General features: G+C 54.9%; 1 protein-coding gene across 2 annotated transcripts in view; it reads left to right on the top strand.

Annotated features, from left to right (window-relative positions):
* The window catches only part of BEND3 (BEN domain containing 3), a 62,987-nt gene that overhangs the window by 23,775 nt on the left and 18,874 nt on the right, over nucleotides 1–20,338 (top strand). For both annotated transcript variants that reach the window (XM_062186569.1, XM_062186571.1), the window contains one exon: nucleotides 12,767–15,070. In XM_062186569.1, coding sequence (XP_062042553.1) covers nucleotides 12,767–15,013 — 2,247 coding nt within the window. In that variant the 3' untranslated portion in view covers nucleotides 15,014–15,070. The remainder of the gene's footprint in view (nucleotides 1–12,766; nucleotides 15,071–20,338) is intronic.

Below are 20,338 nucleotides of genomic sequence, written 5' to 3'. Positions count from 1 at the left end.
AAAAGTTGTTGATATTCGGTTCATTGTTTTAGCCTTTTACTTATTGTTAGTGTGGAGTGGAAACTCCTAGTTTAATCATGGTCTCCCCCATGGGGGGCAGAGACTCAATGACTTGAGCCATTACCTGCCGCCTCCCAGGGAAGGTACCTGCAGTGGAGAGTGGAGGCAGACCTTGGACCTAGGCACTCTGATAAGGGATATGGGAATCCCAAGAGAGATCTTAGTTGCTGTGCAAATACCCACACCTGTTTCCACCTTCTGAGTAGTACTGGAGCATTACATTTGTAAAATTCTGCAATGCTCAGGAAAAGGGATGGGTTTTCTTTTACATCTGTGAGCCAGCCCCCCCCCCCCCCCCCTTGAATAAAGGAATAATTAGAAATATCCCAGCCTCATCTCTGGTTGCCTGAATCAGCCACTTGCTCCCTCCCCTGGGATGGGAGGAAGGGTTTTGGGCATGGAAGGCAGCTTCCCATGTTGTGAGTGATGGCTGGATTCAACTCACAGATTCCAGGCTACTGCTCGTGCCTGCTCTTTGGCAGATAAAGAGTGTGAGATGGTTAGCTGAGAAGCTTGTTGGGAGAACTTTTTTTTTTTTTTTTTTTTTTTTTTTTTAAGATTTATTTTTGTAAGGCAAAATTACAGAGGTAAAGGGGGGGGAGAGAGAGAGAGAGAGAGATCTGCCATCCACTGGTTCACTTCCCCAAATAGCCACAATGGCCAGGGCTGGGCCAGGCTGAAGCCAGGAGTCAGGAGCTTCATCTGGGCCTCGCATTTGGGTGGCAGGGGCCCAAGCACTTGCACCATCTCCTGCTGCTTTTCCCCACCCTTAGCAGGGAGCTAGATCGGAAGTGGGGCAGCCGGGACTGGAACCGGCACCCAGATGGGATTGCAGGTGTTGTAAGCAGTGGCTTAACCTGCTGCGCCACAGTGCTGGCCCCTGGAGAAGCATTTAACCCTTTGCTTTTTCTTTTGTTTTATTGAAGCACAGTTTATTACCCTGTATCCTAATGGTTCGTATTCAGGTGTTTTCCAGTTTTGTGTCATTGCCGCTCACATATATCAAGCTGCTCGCCTTGTCTGAGTGTCTGAGCAGGGCAGGGTTGTTCTGAAAGCGCTGGGCAGCAGTACGTCCAGTTCGTGAAGGAACACCCGTGCTGGTCAGCTTTGTCACTGTAGCAGACACCTGAGAGAAGTTGCTTTGAAAGGAAGTAATGTTTATTTTGCTCACGACTTTTGGAGTTCACAAATACTGTGTGGTTCCCATTGGTCAGGTATCCGAGGAGGGTGGAAGATGGCAGAGGCCGAGGGACTGGGAGCGCCCTCATGGGGGTCTTCTCCTAAAGCCATTGTGACTAATCGGGGCTGCACCCTGGCCACCGACCCTTTCCAGTCCCTCCCCCAAGCCCCTCCACCGGACTGCATGAGCGGACCACGTTCCTGCCCTCTCAGTGCCAGTGACACGAGCCTTTGGGGTCTCGATGCCCGTGCGCGCTGGGGACAGGTCCTGCAGAAACATTCCCTGCTGTGTGTCATGTTGCCTCAGGCTCTGAGGCCAGAGTTCCGGAAGTGGAAGGCAGTGTCCCAGCAGTTCTCCCGTGCTGTGGAACCAACCACCCCAGACCTTAGCTTCAAGCCACTGCCAATTCCTCTGCTCCGAGCTCTGTGGACCAGCCGCTGTGTCTTCTGGTTCCACCTGCCCTGTTTGGAGCTGACCAGCCTGCAGGGGCGTCACTTGGGGGTCTGGACTGGGATGACTTGAGGCCCGGCTGCCCCTCCAGGAGGCTGGTCTTGGCTTGTTCGCAGGAGGATGGAGGAGCTCCTAGGAGTGGGGGTGAACCTGCTGCGCAGCACTGATGCTTGTTGAAGCTCTGCTTGCATCACTTTTGCTTGCGTCCCATTGGTCAAAGCAGGTTGCGGGACCAAATTTAGACTTAGGAGTGAAAAACAGACTCTACTTCCTGTTGGCAGCAGCAACCAGGTTACACTGGGAAGAAGCCTTCACAGTTGGGGCCGTTGCTGTGAACAGTGCACTGGGCAGGAAGAGCAGGCTCTCCCGCCGCGCTGTGGCTGTTTGCGGGCCGGCCGGTAGGCTTTCTGGGCGGTGACGTTCTATCCTTTCTGTCCCTAAATGTTTGTTGTCATGGGATGCTGGGAAGGGGAGCATCCTCGTAGCCTTGGGCAGAAAGACAAGGACATGGTTCTTACGGTTCCGCTCTTTAGTTGAAGCCTTTGTTCAGCACAGCTCAGGACAGCGAGCATGGGGCTAGACTTCCTTCAGGCTGCTGGAGGACGGTTTTCCAGGACGCAGGAAAGGTGTGGAAATGCAGCCATTGCTGGGAGAGGCAGGCAGCCTTGGCTGGAGCTGCAGGCGCCCTGCAGGGATTGGGCTGTGCTTGGGGAGAAGGGAGCCAGAGCCGTGTCTGAGCAGTCCTGACGGGGCCGACCCCGGCTGCGTCCACCAGCATGGTCCCACGCGCTCGTGAGGGAGTGAGCTGGCGACAGAGAAGGTGGTTCTAACCCATAGGCTTTAGAGTAGCAGAGACGGGTAAGCCCTGGATCTGATTTGGGGGCCTTTTTATTACTCACTTTGTAGATTTCCATTGGTGTAAATGAAGTGAGGCTCACGTCCCGCTCTCCTTCCTCTTCTAGAAAAAGAATGTGAGTCTGGATACCCTTTTGAAACCTTGGAACTCCATTTTGAAATCCTGGAACTCCGTGTAGAAAGGTGTCATGTGAATTCAAGGCAGTATTTGCTTTTTCAAAAGTGTATGCAAGTCGGTGTGTTGGAACCCAGAGGCCTTGAGAATCATTTGTCTGTTTACTGAGATTATAGAATTTGTGGGGTTTTATTTATTTATTTTAAAGATTTATTTATTAATTTGAAAGGCATAGTTATAGAGAGAGATCTCTTCCATCTGCTGGTTCACTCCCCAAATGACCACAATGACCAGGGCTGGGCCAGGATGGAAGCCAGGAGCCAGGAGCTTGTTCCAGGTCTCCCACATGGGTGCAGGGGCCCAAGCACTTGGGCCATCTTCTGCTGCTTTCCCAAGCACATTAGTAGGGAGCTGGATCTGAAGTGGAACAGCCGGGACTCGGCCTATATGGGATGCCGGCACTGCGGGCTGTGGTTTAACCCGCTGCGCCACAGTGCTGGCCTCAGAATTTGTGGATTTTTCAGAATAAGACCAGCCCTGATGCAGAGTGAACCATATTCTGCCTTCGCCCCCGGCCTTTGCTGATCCTTCCTAGGTGTGTGGCGGCAGGGCTGGGCAAGGAGTGCCTGCACTTTCCCCACCAGAGGAGACGGGAGGGACCTGCAGGTGGAAAGGAGCCATCCCGAGAAACGTGGGAAGAAGGTGCATTGTCAGTCATCAGTACCTGGTCCACAGGAGCACCATTGCATCCATCTAGCAAGCAAGAGGGGGAGGAATTACTGTCTTCCCCAGACGGAGGAGCCGAGCCAGGCATGCCGACTAAACATAGGATGCCAGTGGGGCCTCCTTGCTTCTGGCGTGAGGCCTCCGGGGTGGCTGGGCACATACCGGCCCCGCTGCCCTTAGCTTCTCTGACTCACATACTGCATAGCAAGCACCAGAGAGAGCCAAGACTCCAGAGTCAGATAAGGGGGCAGAGGGCCAACTACGTGGCCTCCGAGGCACAGGTTTCTGCGCCGTGATGCAGGAAGGGAATGCCTGCCTCGCTGGCTTCGGGCCGGATCAGTGAGAGAGCCCACGAGACGGGCCTGGCCCTGCCCCCACCGGCCTTTAGCCCCTGTCTCCAACTCCCACCCCTGTGACCAACTGCCCCAGAGTCACAAGGAAACTGACCTAGGACCAGCAGGGAGGCCATTGGACCCCCAGGCCTGAGTCCCCTTGCATCTGAGGACCATCCGTGAGCACAGTTCAGCCTGCGTCTTCTCTCCCCGACCCCAGGGGAAGGGGGCTTGCGCGGTGCCCCTGCTGCTAACCGTGCATCCCGGTGGAGCTTCTCGATGTCCACAGCCCGGCTCGGTGCTCGGGGGAGAAGCGAAAGCTCCCTGCACAAGTCTGACAAAGGGCTATTTAAAGAATTCTCTGGCACCTCTACCGGAGAGGGCTGCACAGCCAAATACAGCAGCTGTGGGAGGTGAGGAGCCAGAGTTTTTATTGGTGATCATCTTTTTGTTCACGGAAGCGGGGGCGATGTTGAAGAGCCGTGTGCCAGGCGGAGGTGCGCTTTGTTCTCCTGCGCTGGGTTGGTTGGTTGAACTGCAGAACAGAGACACCATCTCACTCCCCGGCGGCGGTTCCTGGGTATGGGACAGGGACTCATAAGACGTCTCTCACAGCCATAGCAGATAGGTCATGAGCCCCGGCGAAGGTTGCACCCCACACCTGCTTGGTTCAGAACCGTGCCCCGAGACCCTGCGCTGTCGGATACTTGCAAGGGGCAGCAGGAGCCTTAGCCACACCCGCATCTTGTTCTCTCTTCTGCTCTTCTCCATCGGAGCTGCTCCCTCTCCCAGGCACGGGGGCCTGACCGTGCAGAGACTGCGTGGGGCTTGTTTCCTGTGTGCCCAGATGCTGGGCACACAGACACTGGTGGTCCCTTGGGGAGGGAGGAGGATGCCGCAGAGAACGATGCTGTTAAAAAATGAACAGGGTAGGCCTCATCCTCACTGCAGTGACCCCCGAAGGCTGACCTCAGGCCCCTGGCCGCCGGTGGACACCGCCCTGCCCTGGAGGTTGGGTGGTGCTGCTGTCCTGGGGTTCTGGTTGACTGACTCGGGGCTCCATTTAGGCGCTGAATTCATGACTGCTCCTGGGTCTGGGGTCTTGATGAAGAGGTCTGATACCTGGGAGGTGCAGGGTCCAGCCCCTAGGGTGTCAACAGGCACCAACACCGAGTAGTTCCCCTTACCGCTCACTTGTAACCCAGCGTCAGCCTCCCCTAATTCATTCCGTTCTCCGAGTCTGCGGGTGCCCAAGGTAGAGCGAAAGGCCCCGGGAGTGCAGATCCGGGCTGCGTGCTGGCATGACCGCGCCTCAGCCTTGCAGCCGAGCTCCCATATGGCTGGAAGATGAGCCTCAGAGAATTGGGAACCGTGTCAAGCAGACACCCTGTGCCAAGTAGCACAGATTTAAAGATTTCTTGATACTCCTAGACAGCTGAGCAGAGATTTTATCGTCGGCAGCAAATGCAGCCAGCCCGTCGTCGGCTCGGCAGCGTTTGTGGAATTAATTGGAGCGCCGAGCTGACAGGACAGCAGCGTGGGGATCTCTCGGAGCCTGCTCTCCGTGCTGGGTTGGATTGTGCAGGCAGGGTTTCTGGGAGCGAGGAACATTGCCCTCTGCTGGGACTGGAACATTTTTTATCCGAGCAGTTTCGCCAAAAATATTTCTATTGACTGCAGCGATTCTGCCGTGCTTGGTGGAAACAGAAATATTTGTATTAATGAGGCCGCATATTGAGAGTTAGAGAGGGGATTTCCAATCCTAATGGACTCCCGCCTTCTGCCCACTTCCGGAATGCGGGGGAGTGGGAGACACTTGCTGTCGGTGTGGTGTTCCGGCAGCGCCCCCAGAAGCTCCCCCGTGCTCGTTTCCGGTGCTGGGCGTTGATGAGGGCAGGTCTCCCTCTGCAGCCTGGGCTCTGGCTGCAGGGCGTGTGTTTCCCATGACCCCGCTTCTGCAAGGGCGCCTCCCCCAAGTGACCAGGGTGACTGCTTGTAGAGCAGGCTCCTTTTCTAAAGCCACCCTGGATGTTGTCAACCATTTTTCTTTGTAAGACTGATTGATGTGAAAGGCAGAGTTACAGAGAGATTGCTCTTCTGATTGATTTTCTATCCGCTGGTTCACTCCCCGGATGGCCACAACAGCTAGGACTGGACCAGGCCGAAGCCAGGAGCTGGGAGCTTCTTCCAGTGTCCCACATAGGTGCCAAGGGCACAAAGACTTGGACCAGTCTCTGCTGTTTTCCCAGGGTGTTAGCAGTGGAGCAGCCAGGATTCGAACCAGCGTCCGTATGTGATGCTGGCATCGGAGGCTGCAGCTAAACCCACCGCATCACTGCACTGGCCCCTAGTTACTGACGTTACAAGCTCAGATCTCTGTCTTGGTAAACAGTATTCTCCTGATCCGTGGAACCCCGAAAGTTATGTTGGTGTACTAGAACATGATGGTGAGTAAAAATCCAATTAGAGCAGTCTGCAGGAATTAACACGTAAGACACTTTTGAATCTGTTACTGCTTTTCAACAGGAACCCACACATGGACTCATTCGTCTGTAAATACACAGACACACATAGAAATGTAGGAAAACTTTCCCAAATATATTTACCGTGTACAATGCCCTCTGATATTTTCAGCTTTCGAATTTCTTTGCACCAAAATAATCTTTTAATATCATTTTTCCAGTTCATTCTCTCTCTCTCTCACTCTCTCTCTCTCTTTCTTTCTTTCTCTCTTTCTTTCTTTCTTTCGACAGAGACAAAGGGAGAGACAGAGACAGAAAGCTCCCAACCATTGGGTCACTTCCCAAATGCCCACAGTGGCCAGGCTGGGATGGACCCAGGGGTGACATGGCCCCATCGTGCAGTGTGAGAATGGGGACGGTGAGGAAGAGGCCCTGGGGCAGTGTGGCAGGTAGCAGCCACCTGTAGCAGGCTCCCCCCACCTGCTGCTCTGCTCTGTGTGTGTGTGTGTGTGTGTGACAGAGAGATGAGGGACAGGTGCCACTGATCCCTTTTTAGCTTATGTCGGGTATTGAAAAAGGTCATGGGAGCAGGCGCTGGGCCCAGCACCTGACACCTGTTAAGGTGCCTGTGTCCGATAGCGCAGTGTTTGGGTTCAGTCCTTGCCTCCAGCTCCAGACTTTAGCTTCCTGCTAATGCAGACTCTGAGAAGCAGTGGTGAGGGCTCGAGTGATTAAGTTCCTGACACTTCACATTGGAGCCCTGGATTGAGTTCCAGGCTCTGGCCTGACCCAGCCCTGGCCACCGTGGACATTTGGAAGTGACCCAGTGGATGGAAGGTCTCTCTGTGTCTGTCTCTCTCTGTGCCTCTCAAAGGGGGAAAAATATTGTGGAAAAATGAATTGAAAGACTTATTTTGGTGCAAAAAAATTGAAGTGCATGCATAGGTTTGTTTTTTTTTTTTTTTTTTGACTGGCAGAGTGGATAGTGAGAGAGAGAGACAGACAGAGAGAAAGGTCTTCCTTTACCATTGATTCACCCTCCAATGGCCGCTGCGGCCGGCGCATCTCGCTGATCTGAAGCCAGGAGCCAGGTGCTTCTCCTGGTCTCCCATGCAGGTGCAGGGCCCAAGCACTTGGGCCATCCTCCACTGCCTTCCCGGGCCATAGCAGAGAGCTGGCCTGGAAGAGGGGCAACCGGGATAGAATCCGGACCCCAACCGGGACTAGAACCCGGTGTGCTGGCGCCGCAAGGTTAGCCTGTTAAGCCACGGCACCGGCCTGAAATGCATGCATAGTTTTTACACAACACATTTTCCCTGAACTTGCTGAAGATTCCTATACAAACCAACCATGCAGAAAGTGTGGGCCAGTTCCCGGGAGAACCAAAGCACTCACCAGAATCCTTCATCCGTAGACTCCTGGAGAGCTGAGGAACTTTTATTTAGCAAGCTGTTATCAGTGGAGACTCAGAGAAAAATTAACCTTTCTCTTATAGGGGTAAGATTATTCTATTATCCACAAGGCAAGGTATAGGAAGTAACTACTTCAGGTGAGATCAGCATGTTTAGCAGCTCCAAGTTTTCCATGTTCCTGTGATCCCATGGACGGTTTCCCACGTGGGCCCACCTGCTCTCGGGACCGTATTCACTGCCATGGCAGACTGAGCTTGCTTTTTTTTTTTTTTTTTTAATCTAGTTATTTGAAAGGCAGAGGTGACAAAAGGAGAGACAGAAAGAGAGACCTCTCATTGTTTCAGTCCCCCAGATGCCTGCAACAGCTGGGACTGGGTCAGTGGAAATCAAGAACCCAGAACTCAGTCAGGGTCTTCCAAGTGGGTGGTGGGCACCCAAGTATTTGGGCCATAATTTGTTTCAGTAGCAGGAAACTGAGTCAGCAGTGGGGGCAGGACTCAGTCCCTGGGGTGTGAGCGTTCCAAGCAGCAGCTCAACCCACAATGCACAGCATTTTTATTTATTTATTTATTTTTTTAAGATTTACTTATTTGAGAGACAGAGTTACACAGAGAGAGAGGTCTTCTGTTTGCAGGTTCATTCCCCAAATGGCCACAACAGCCAGGATCAGGCCAGGCCAAAGCTAGGAGCTTGGAAGTCCAACGGGGTCTCCATGTGGGTGCAGGGGCCTAAGCCCTTGGGCCATCTCCCAATGCTTCCCCAGGGAATTAGCAGAGGGCTGGATGAGTCGTGGAGCAGCCAGGACTCAACCCGGGTCTCTGATATGGATGCGGAGTTACAAGCAGTGGCATAACCTGGTGTACCAAAATGCTGGTGCCCTGCCCCTGACTTTTTCTTTTTTTAAAATATATTTTAAAATTAATTTTTAAAAATTTATTTGAGAGGCAGAGAGTGCTTGTATCTGCTGGTTCACTCCCCAGATGCCCATGGTGACTGGGGCTTGGCCAGGGGCCAAAGCCAGGAGCTAAGAACGTGAGGTAGACATCCCACGTGGGTGGCAGGAACTCAATTAACTTCAGCTGTCACCTCCCTCCTCCACGGGTGCACATTAGCAGGAGGCTGGCTGGAGTCAGGAGCTGAAGCTGGGGACCAAGCCCAGGCACCCCGAAGGGACACGGCCCTGCAAAGGAAGCCTATTGAGAGGGTCCTTTGCCCTCTTTTGTCCTAGGCTGCAAAACCCCCTCCTGCACTGTTTTGTTCTGGCGTTAGGTAACCGAAGCCTTGTGCATGACATCTGCTGGGACGAGAGACAGAGCACACACTCTCTTCTCGGCCCTGGTCACCCAGGGAAGGCCCACAGCACCGGGAGCTTGTTAGAAGCGCAGCCCCAGGCTTCCCGCTCTGCATTCTAACGAGACCCCAGGTGACATGGCGTTGAGTTTACGAGGCGCTGGGCCGGGCCAGCCGAAGCCAGCAGTGTTTTTCCCAGGTGCGGACACCGTGTGCTAGGAGGCACTTTGTTCTTGTCCATTCTCCAGTTGCCTGAGGCAGGCCACGCTGACGGAAGTGGGGACTTGTGCTTCAGCTCCGCCTGCTCCCCGACGGCACTCACTAATTAGCCTGCCAGCTTAATTAAACCCTCAAAAATATATTCCACTAAGTCTCTGGGTCACATTCAGCTTCTGCCCAAAGCAGGTTGATTGGGTTTGGACAGAGATGCAGTGAGTGGCATGGAAAGTGTGCAGTCTGATGCGTTCTGACATCTGTGTACGGTGTGCCAGCGAAACCATCGCCACAATCAAGAGCATCATCGTATCCATTACCCACTAAAGTTCTCCTGTGTCCCTCTGAATCCATCCGCCACCCCTGGGCAACCACTAATCTGCTTTCTGTCACTGTCGATAAGGCTGCCTCTCCTAGGATTTTATGTAAATAGAAGCAAACTGTGCAGCTCCTTCTGTTTGTCCGGCGTCTTCCACTCAGCAGTGATTTGGAGCTGTGTTGCAAGTGCCCTCGTTCTTTTTATTCCACTGTATGACTGTCACACCGTGTGTTTGTCTAGGTATCGAGAAAAACGTGGCTTCTGTCCTTCTAGTTCTTGGATATTTCCAAACGCAGCTGCCTGCCAGCATGATTCTGCACACATTTGTGTGGACCTGTGCTTTCTTTTGCTTGGTAAATAAGCACATACTGAGGAATTGAGTACCCAGGTCATAGGGTCCGTGTGTGCCTGCCAAGAGTTTCCCATGTGCTTAGCCTGCTTTGTATCCCCACCAGTGGAGCAGGCGAGCTGCAGGCCCTTCACCGTCTCCAGTACTTGGTATTGTCTGTCTTTTTTATTTTACCTATCCTGATGGGGATGACACTGTGTGGTTTTAATTTCCATGTCATTAGTGGGCATCTTTTTATATGCTTATTTCCCATGTGTATGTCTCATTCAGATTGCCTGCTGGAATTACTAACGGTATGTCATTGTTAGACTGAGTTTTGTGTGTATTCTGTATTCACATCCTTTACCAGATACACCTGTACGATTTGCAAATATCTTCTTGCTGTCTGGGTTTTTTTTCCCTGATATTTTCTTCTAGACTTAATAGAATTTTAAATTTTACATTTAGGTCTGTGATCCATTTGAGTTTATATTTGTATATGATATTGGGATGTGGATGGAAAAATATATATTTTGCATAGATAGCCAATTGTTCAGAATTATTTGTTGAAAAGACTATCCTTTTTCCACTTAATTACCTTTGACATCTGTCACAAATCATTTGCTAACTATATAGATAGCTATATGTCTTTTCTTAGGGTTTATTTAGTTAGAAAGAGTTAAGAGAAAGAAACAGAGAGAGAGAGAGAGAGAACTTCTATTCTCTGGTTTACTCCTCAGATAGCTGAAATGGCCAGGGCTGGGTCAGACTGAAGCCAGGGCCAGGAGCTAGGAGGTTCATCTGGGTCTCCAACCAATTACCTGAGCCATCACCTGCTGCCTTCCAGGGTGCACATGAGCAGGAGCTGGAATAGGAAAAGGAACTAGGACTTCAACCCAGCTTGTCCAACTTGGGATGAGGTGTCTCCAGTGGCATTTTAATGGCTACACCCCGCCCCCCCTTCTTTCTAAGTAGTCTTTGTGTTCCAGGGGGAACCACGTCCTTGACAGAGCTTGACAGCATGAGGTGCCCTCGCCCCTCCTCCCAGGAGCTTCTGCTACTGTGTGGCAGCGTGAATTCCAGAGTGCCCGTGGGCCCCGAGGTTGCCCAAGGGGGTTCTGTGGCTGGGAACAGCTCCCGTTTTCAAGCACCTGTACGTAATGGGTCAGGGAAGTGCTTGGAACTGGACATAAACTATTTAACCCACATAGAAGCCCATTTGACAGATGAAGAAATGGATATTTCCAGAGGTTAAGTAACTTGGCCAAGGGCACGCGGCTGGCAGAGCCGGAGACTTCCACGGCTGCCAGGTTAGCTCCAAAGCCTGTGCATTTGATCTTTTTTTTTTTTCCCCCAGTTTTATTTATTTGACAGGTAGAGTTATAGACAGTGAGAGAGAAAGAGAATCGCTTCTCGGCCTTTTGGCTAAGATCAAGTGTAGAAAGACAGAGAGAAAGGTCTTCCTTCCATTGGTTCATCCCCCAAATGGCCGCTTGGCCATTGCTGCGCCAATCCAAAGCCAGGAGCCAGGTGCTTCCTCCTGGTCTCCTATGCGGGTGCAGGGGCCCAAGCGCTTGGGCCATCCTCCACTGCCCTCCCAGGCCACAGCAGAGAGCTGGACTGGAAGAGGAGCAACTGGGACTAGATCCCGGTGTGATGGCGCCGGCCCCCGTGCATTTGATCTTGATGCCACTACTTGGGTAGCTGTGAGCAGAATAATTCAGTTTCTCCAACCTGCCAGTGCTCCCTGTGACTTAACCTGGGGTTTTGCTTTACCTGCTGAGCCACAACCTGGCCCTGATGGGAATCTCATGAAACGCTGGGAACCTGGAAGTAGGTTACAGACCGCCGAGGAAGCAGTGAGAACTCGAGGCTCCCTGCTGGTGGTGGAGCACGGACCCACGCTCCAGGATCTGCAGCAGCAGTTGTTGTTATTTATTTGAAAGACAGAGTTAGAGAGAGAGAGATGAAAAGAAAACTCCTATCCATTGGTTCATTCCCCAAATTCCAAGAGCATCTGAGACAGGCTAGGCTAAAGCCGAGAGATGGAAACTAACCAGGGCTCCCACATGGGTGACAGGCCCCTGAGCCGTCACCTGCCGCCTCCCAGGGTGTGCACTGGCTGGAAGCTGGAATCAGCAGGCCCAGCGGGCTCTAAGCCCAGGCATTCCAGTATGAGGAGCAGGCACCTCAAGCAGTCTCTTAACCACCACGCCAGACGCCTGCCCCGTACTTTGGGATCTTTGAAGAGTAGCTTGAGCTTGTCCTGAGAGAACAGACCTTGGGAAAATGAAGACAAGAGTCCCTGGGCTGGTTTTTGGTGGGGCTTGCTTCTTGGAGAACGCTGGTCGAGTGAGGCTGCACAATACCCCAGGCCTGCTTGCATACCTTGCTTTGTTACCTGGAGAGGGGGCCTCACCTCTCCCGGCATTGTGCAGGAGAGGGGCTGCTGCAGTGGGAGAACCCTGGAGCCGCGGCAGCGTGGGCTGTGGGCAGTTCTGGGCCTACCCTGTGCCGCTTCGAGCTCAGCTGTGATTCCAGTGGTCAGGCTGGCCGCAGACAGTGCCTCTGCAGGCCCCGGGGCTCTCACAGCCAGCATGGGTACCCCGGAGGGCGCTGCCCCATTCACTGTCCGAGAGCAGACGAAGGCCTAGATCCGTGAGGTGCCCTGCTCGGGGAGCCCCCGCCTTCCCTCCGTCTCCCTGCCGCCCCCTGCCGAGTTCTTGCCCGGTCTCACCAGCATTGGTCCACAGCTGCCTACCCTGCCCTCTGGACGGGAGGTCCGGCGCTGGTGCCCCACAGGAGCAGGCGCCGTTCCCCAGGGAGCCGGAGCGCGAGCAGCCATGTGCAGGCGGGGCCTTTGCAAGTGGGCAGAGCGGTTCGAGGGCGAGGGTTTCTGTCTCTCGGGAGCTCCTGAGTGTGACCGGGGCTGCTCTGTGTACAAACACGAGACGCAGATTCGTGGCTGGTATGTTCAATCAGCGCGTTCGCCTAACATTCTGGGCAACACCTTCTGTCTTGCAGGCGCTCCTAGCTGGCATGCGGAACCGCGAGAACAGCTCACCCTGCCAGGGCAACGGGGAGCAGGCGGGCAGGGGCAGGAACCTGGGCTCGGCGTGGCCAGGTGAGGAGGAGCCCAGCGGCGACATGGCCACCGCGTCCTACAAGAAGCCTCTGTACGGCATCTCGCACAAGATCATGGAGAAGAAGAACCCCCCGCCCGGGGACCTGCTGGGCACCTACGAGCTCCTGGAGAAGGCAAACCCTGGCAGCAGCCCCTCCCCGCTGCGGCTCCTCAGCGAGCCCCAGAAGCGGGACTGCGGCACCGCCGGGGCGGCCAGCGACAGCGACCCCAACATCTACTTCCTCATCCAGAAGATGTTCTACATGCTCAACACGCTCACCTCCAACATGTCCCAGCTGCACAGCAAGGTGGACCTGCTCTCGCTGGAGGTGAGCCGCATCAAGAAGCAGGTGAGCCCCACGGAGCTCGTGGCCAAGTTCCAGCCGCCCCCCGAGTACCAGCTCACGGCCGCCGAGCTCAAGCAGATTGTGGACCAGAGCCTGTCCGGCGGCGACCTGGCCTGCCGCCTGCTGGTGCAGCTCTTCCCCGAGCTCTTCAGCGATGTGGACTTCTCCCGCGGCTGCAGCGCCTGCGGCTTCGCCGCCAAGCGCAAGCTGGAGTCGCTGCACCTGCAGCTCATCCGCAACTATGTGGAGGTCTACTACCCCTCGGTGAAGGACACGGCCGTGTGGCAGGCCGAGTGCTTGCCGCAGCTCAACGACTTCTTCAGCCGCTTCTGGGCCCAGCGGGAGATGGAGGACAGCCAGCCGGGCGGCCAGGTGGCCGGCTTCTTTGAGGCCGAGCAGGTGGAGGCCGGCCACTTCCTGGACAGCAAAGACCAGGAGGAGGCGCTGTCTCTGGACCGGAGCAGCACCATCGCCTCGGACCACGTGGTGGACACGCAGGACCTCACCGAGTTCCTGGATGAAGCCTCGTCGCCCGGCGAGTTTGCCGTCTTCCTCCTGCACCGGCTCTTCCCCGAGCTCTTTGACCACCGCAAGCTGGGGGAGCAGTACAGCTGCTACGGCGACGGTGGCAAGCAGGAGCTGGACCCTCAGAGGCTGCAGATCATCCGCAACTACACGGAGATCTACTTCCCGGACATGCAGGAGGAGGAGGCCTGGCTGCAGCAGTGCGCCCAGCGCCTCAACGACGAGCTCGAGGGCCTGGGGCTGGACGGGGGCAGCGACGGCGACGCCCCGCGGGACGACTGCTACGACTCCTCCAGCCTGCCCGATGACATCTCCGTGGTCAAGGTGGAGGACAGCTTCGAGGGTGAGCGGCCCGGGCGGCGCTCCAAGAAGATCTGGCTGGTGCCCATCGACTTCGACAAGCTGGAGATCCCGCAGCCCGACTTCGAGCTGCCGGGCGCCGACTGCCTGCTCAGCAAGGAGCAGCTGCGCAGCATCTACGAGAGCAGCCTGTCCATCGGCAACTTCGCCTCCCGCCTGCTGGTGCACCTGTTCCCCGAGCTCTTCACCCACGAGAACCTGCGTAAGCAGTACAACTGCAGCGGCTCCCTGGGCAAGAAGCAGCTGGACCCGTCCCGCATCAAGCTGATCCGCCACTACGTGCAGCTGCTGTACCCCCGGGCCAAGAACGACCGCGTCTGGACCCTGGAGTTCGTGGGCAAACTGGACGAGCGCTGCCGGCGCCGGGACACGGAGCAGAGGCGCTCCTACCAGCAGCAGCGCAAGGTGCACGTGCCGGGCCCCGAGTGCAGGGACCTGGCGAGCTACGCGGTCAATCCCGAGCGGTTCCGCGAGGAGTTCGAGGGGCCCCCGCTACCCCCCGAGAGGAGCAGCAAGGACTTCTGCAAGATCCCCCTGGACGAGCTGGTGGTGCCCTCCCCCGACTTCCCCGTGCCTTCTCCCTACCTGCTGTCGGACAAGGAGGTGCGCGAGATCGTGCAGCAGAGCCTGTCGGTCGGCAACTTCGCCGCCCGCCTCCTCGTCCGGCTCTTCCCCGAACTCTTCACCGCCGAGAATCTCCGGCTGCAGTACAACCACTCCGGGGCTTGCAACAAGAAGCAGCTGGACCCCACGCGGCTGCGGCTCATTCGCCACTACGTGGAGGCCGTCTACCCCGTGGAGAAGATGGAGGAGGTGTGGCACTATGAATGTATCCCCAGCATCGACGAGCGCTGTCGCCGGCCCAACAGGAAAAAGTGCGACATCCTCAAGAAAGCCAAGAAAGTGGAGAAGTGACAGGTCTGCGCAGGCCGCCCCCCAAGACGTGGGCTGGCCACGAGCCCGAGCCGGCAGGTGCGCGGAGGGGGCGGGGGAGGGAGCGGGGGCGTCTCGGGATGCGGCTTCCCGCCTTTGCACGCGTGAACCCCGGCCCCGCCGCGGGCAGGCAGCCTGGAATTGGGTCTCTCGGACTCTGTGCTGCGTCCTCCTAGTGGTGCAGCCGGGATGGGGGTGGGGGTGGGGGCAGAGGGGCCAGAGGGGCCAGAGGAACAGGGTCCCGCCTGCCCCTCGCCATTCAGAGAGCGCATCAGCAGCTCTCTTGTTCCTCCTCCCACATTTTGCATCCTCCATTTTTATCCCCACCTCCTCTCCCCCTTTTCTTAATTAAAAAGAAATCCTTTTTTTAAACAAAAACCAAATTATTGGGCTCTCTGGGGGCCAATTTATTTAGGATAAAAAAATCTTTTTAAATATTTGAGATGAAGTACTGTAAACTGACTTCAGTTACTGGGATTTTTTTTTTTAAAGATGGTTTTAGATTTATGAAATGTTGAGAAGTGCCATGTTCACGCAGGATGGCTCGGCATAGCTCCAGGGGGCTCGGGCGACCTTGTCCATGTGGTCTTGGAAGGGTCCGGCCACCCCTGCGGCCTGGGCCGTCCCTCAGGGCTGTGTGGGTTAGAATGTTAGGCGCACTCTCTGTAGACGAGAACACTGGATGATGATGGTGATGATGATGATGGTGACGACGACGCTGACATGAATGTAGATAGACGTGGAGACACGCGCTCAAGACGTCTTCGCTTGAGCTGTGCGCTCCCACGACCCCCATCCTGTTCCCTCTCCGTATGTGGATGCTGGTTGGAGGGCCAGACGCATTTCCTTGGAAAATAATGTGTGTGCACATCTGGCTTCCTGTTTGACTTAAGGGTTGGGCCCCTTGGGGCCGACCGGGACTGTTTACTCTCCGTGTGTGTGCTTGGTGGACGAAATCCGGGTCTGGGAGCCGGTGCCGACTTCCCCGGGCTCCAGTGTCAGCGCCTCCAGGCAGCAGCACATCCTTGTTCCTCAGGGCGGGCCCTGGGCTGGGGCCCACTGGGGGTACCTGGCACTGGAAGGCTGCAGGTCATCTCAGAGGGCCCCTCGGAACTGTCCGGGCCCTGCTGCCCCCACCCCACCCCCACCCCCGGCCCATCTCCTGGCTTCAGGTGCCCAGCAGGGAGAGGAAGCGGCGCAAGCGGAACCGAAGGGATGCCGTGTCCCAGAGACCCGGAGCGCGAATGGAACCGCACAGGGTAGTCCTGCAAGCCCTTGCGGCGGGTTGCAGATTTCATAACTTCATGGCTTGATATTCTTTACTACCTTAAAAAGTAGAAATACTAGAACTAGCCTGTGAGTTTTCTTCATACGCCTGAGAAGGACTGCGTCCCAGTGGCTGTGTGATGCAATTCCGCCCACCCCAGTGGGCATTTTTCTCCTGTGACCCGGGATTCTGAGCAATGGACGGTTGCTGTAAATGTCACTGCAGGTTATTGCTGTTAAAGCTGCAAGCCTAAGTTATTGCAACCACCCACCCACCCCCCCACACACACACATATGCGGGTGCACCTGCATACACACACACACACACACTCCTGCCTGCTGGAAAACTGACGTGAGATGAAGGGGACCTACACAGATAAGGAGTCCACCTTTTTTTCTTGTGCCTGGAAAGAAGGGACTGGAGCAGCCCAGAGAACCCCCCTCCCGCCCCTGCCCCCTTGTTTGGGTCCCTCTCTCTGCCTTAGCCTCCCCAGCACATGCACGCACACACATGTACACGCCCTTCCCAAAGACAGCTGTGGCGCTCTCCCGCCAGCCTCGCGCTCGCCAGCTCGTCTCCCACAGGATTCCAAGCCATGTGAAAGCTTCCCTGCTGTTTCTCTGGGGCGGCCCGGCCCTGCAGCTTCAGAAGCACAATCATTGATGAGTCGTTTTTTACAAACGCCTCTACCCACATTAGGGAGAGCGACGGTTTCTAGGAACTCGCTATGTCTCTGACCTAGAGCATGGTGAATTTGGGGAAGCTGTTCTGGCAATTTCTTTGTGCAGGGCTTCTGCTCCCTAAATCCTACAGCTCGGTGCAGGAGCTGCGCCCTGGCCCTGGAGCAGCAGGGAGCGCCTGCAGGCCCTGCTCCGTCTACCGGCAGCGGCTGTGGGCGGGGCTTTGTTTTGGTTTTCACAAAGCAATAGAAAGTACACTATTTTTTTCAAAATCTAGTGTGCTCCATAAATCTGTTGGCAACCCCCATCCTGGCCCTATCGAACTTCTTTGTGCTTTTTACTTGCTTTTTGAATTTTTCTTTGTTTTCGCCTTGTGTCTGGAAGACTGAGTTAGCACAGGCAGGCGCTGACGCGAGGCCCCGTCGTCAGTCACAGTAGCTGGTAGCGCTCATGCTTTCTCTGTTAGTGAGTTCTGCAGAACGTATGGAGCTAGTTGTGAATGTACCGAGTGTCCGAACCCTGCTGCAGCTCACCACGGCTGTGTCTGCCTGACAGGGAGGGAAGTCGGGTCTGGTGTCCAGCGCCCACTCCTCTCCCCTTGCGCTGGGGGTGTTGGTCCCAAAGCTTCCTTTCCAGTCCGGGGGGAGGGGCGCCACATCTCCAGCAATCATCAAGCAGCCAATGGGATCTACGCCAAGGGGGCGTGCACTGGCTGTGGGGGTAAAAGCCGCTGGCCCCACCACCCCACAGCACAGCCACTTGGGTCCCATGGAGGTGGCCTCTGTGTCCTCCTTTCCAAACCCCAACTGTTTGCTTCTTGCCCAACCCAGAGGGGATCTTGGGAACTCCTTTGTGGAGGCCATGGAGCCCTCACCCTGCCCGGCTGTGTAGACACTGCGGTGGGGGTGGGGACCAAGGCTGTTACTGCTACTTGGAAAATACCTGCCTCTTGTAGATCCAGCCTTAATCTTCTGACATCCTAGTACTAGCAGATCCTGCACAAAGTGGATATCAGAGTTACTACTGTGAGGAGACAAAATAATGAGAATAGTTTTACCAAAGATAATGAAGTATCACATTAATGTCTGCATTTTACCATTGAGTCGAGTGCATCCTTAGAAAACTGAATGTAACAAAAACCCAGGACATTTTTGGAAATTGTTATGCTTCTAGCAACTTTGTGTGAATTTTTATACAAGCACTGTTTTATGAGTTATATAAAATGTTATAAAAATGGAAAACATCTGGTCTCACAACATCTTATTTTGCCAGGGCGCTGGTCTCAGCACGTGTCTGTCTGTCTTTGTGCTCCCCTCACCCCCTTCCCTGGGGAGCCCCCGGGGGTCTCAGTGTCTGGGGCCTGCAGGCTGTGTGAGGCAGGGCCCAGCTCACAGGATTTCAGCGTGGCCACAGCTGAGCGACTGCAAAGTCAAAGTCGCCTGATGAGCGCCATCCCCCCCCCCCCCCCAACACGCCCTGTTTCTCCACGCAGCTTCCTGGCCACGCGGTGGGAAGGCCGGCTGAGCGTTTCTTACCTTGCCTGGCCAGGTGCCCGGCTGCCCCGCAGAGGTCACTTGGGCAGAGCAATGCAGTGGAGCCCCTCAAGGCCGATGCATGATTAGCCGCTCAGCAGATGTATGTTTTCTCTCACCTTCTCTTTTCTATGGCTAGTTATAGATCATTAACCTTAAATATTGCCTAGTAACAATGTCTCAAGCTCTCAGAAGACCTTTATTTTGGCTCAGGGATCACAAGATAGAATTTGTGCCTCCTGGTTTAAACACTTTGCCTATAGTGAGTGAGGGTTTACTTAGTTCTGATTGATCGATTGATTGATTTTGAAAGTCACATAGCTTCCATCCTCTGGTTTACTCCCAACATGACTGAAATGACCAGGACTGGGCCAGGCCAAAGCCAGGAGCCAGGAGTTTCTTCCAGGTCTTCCACAGTGTTTGGCCCATCTTCCACTGCTTTCCCCAGGCCATTAGCCAGGAGCTGGAGCAGAAGTGGAGCAGCCAGGACATGAACCAGTGCCCATATGGGATGCTGGGGTTAAGACAGCGGCATTACCCACTACACCACAATGCTGGCCTCTATTTCTGGTTTATTGTTTGTTTTTTGTTTTGTTTTATTTTGTTTTCAATTTTATTTATTTATCTGAGATAACTTCCATCTGCTGGTTTACTTCCCAAATGCCCACAGCATGCAGGACCAGACTGGGCAGACCCAGAAGCCCAGAGACTCAATCCAAGTCTCCCATGTAGGTGGCAGGAGGCCCCTTACCTGAGCCATCACCTGCTGCCTCCCAGGTGCACATGAGCAGGAAGCTGGAATAGGAAAAGGAGCTAGGACTTCAACCGGGCTCGTCCAACATGGGGTGCGGTGTCCCCAGTGGTGTCTTAATGGCTGCACGAAACAGCAGCCCACCCCCACCCCACCCCACCCCACCCCCTGTGTGTTCTAAGTAGTCTTTGTGTTCCAGGGGGAACCACGTCCTTGACAGAGCTTGACAGCATGAGGTGCCCTCGCCCCTCCTCCCAGGAGCTTCTGCTGCTGTGTGGCAGCGTGAATTCCAGAGTGCCCGTGGGCCCCGAGGTTGCCCAAGGGGGTTCTGTGGCTGGGAACAGCTCCCGTTTTCAAGCACCTGTACGTAATGGGTCAGGGAAGTGCTTGGAACTGGACATAAACTATTTAACCCACATAGAAGCCCATTTGACAGATGAAGAAATGGATATTTCCAGAGGTTAAGTAACTTGGCCAAGGGCACGCGGCTGGCAGAGCCGGAGACTTCCACGGCTGCCAGGTTGGCTTCAAAGCCTGTGCATTTGATTTTGATGCCACTACTTGGGTAGCTGTGAGCACAGTAAGATTCTCCATCCTGCCGAGTGCTCCCTGTGACTTAGCCTGGGCTTTTGTTGACTGTTCAGTTTCTGGGCTTCTGGATCTGCCCTAGGAAGAAAGTGTTTGACCCAGGAAAACTTTCAGTGCCACAGAAAATCAAAAAAAGGAATCCACCTAGAATAATCTCTGCTTCTAGAGCAGGTTCACTCATTCAGCAAATAGATTTGGAGGGCAGCTCTCTGAAGGCACAGCTTTGCGATTCTAAGTCCCCACCTCACGAGTGGCTAGTTCAGAGCCCCTCTGAGCTCAGAGAGAAGCTTGACACGGACATCTCTTGCCTGAAGCTGATGTCCAAGACTGTAGGTGGATGTAATCACACTGGGGCCTTCAGCAGGCTGGGCGCTGGCCTGAGGCACAGCCCCAGGACAAGTTTCCGGACCCTCCGGTTTCTCCAGCCTGAGACAGCACACCAAGGGGCCTGTGAGTGGTGGCTGCAGAATGCAGGAGCCCTGGTCTTGT

This window comes from Lepus europaeus, chromosome 3 (genome assembly GCF_033115175.1).
Source record: "Lepus europaeus isolate LE1 chromosome 3, mLepTim1.pri, whole genome shotgun sequence".
Lineage (NCBI taxonomy): Eukaryota > Metazoa > Chordata > Mammalia > Lagomorpha > Leporidae > Lepus > Lepus europaeus.
Note: the sequence above shows the minus strand (reverse complement) of the source record. Positions and strands in the feature narration are given on the sequence as shown.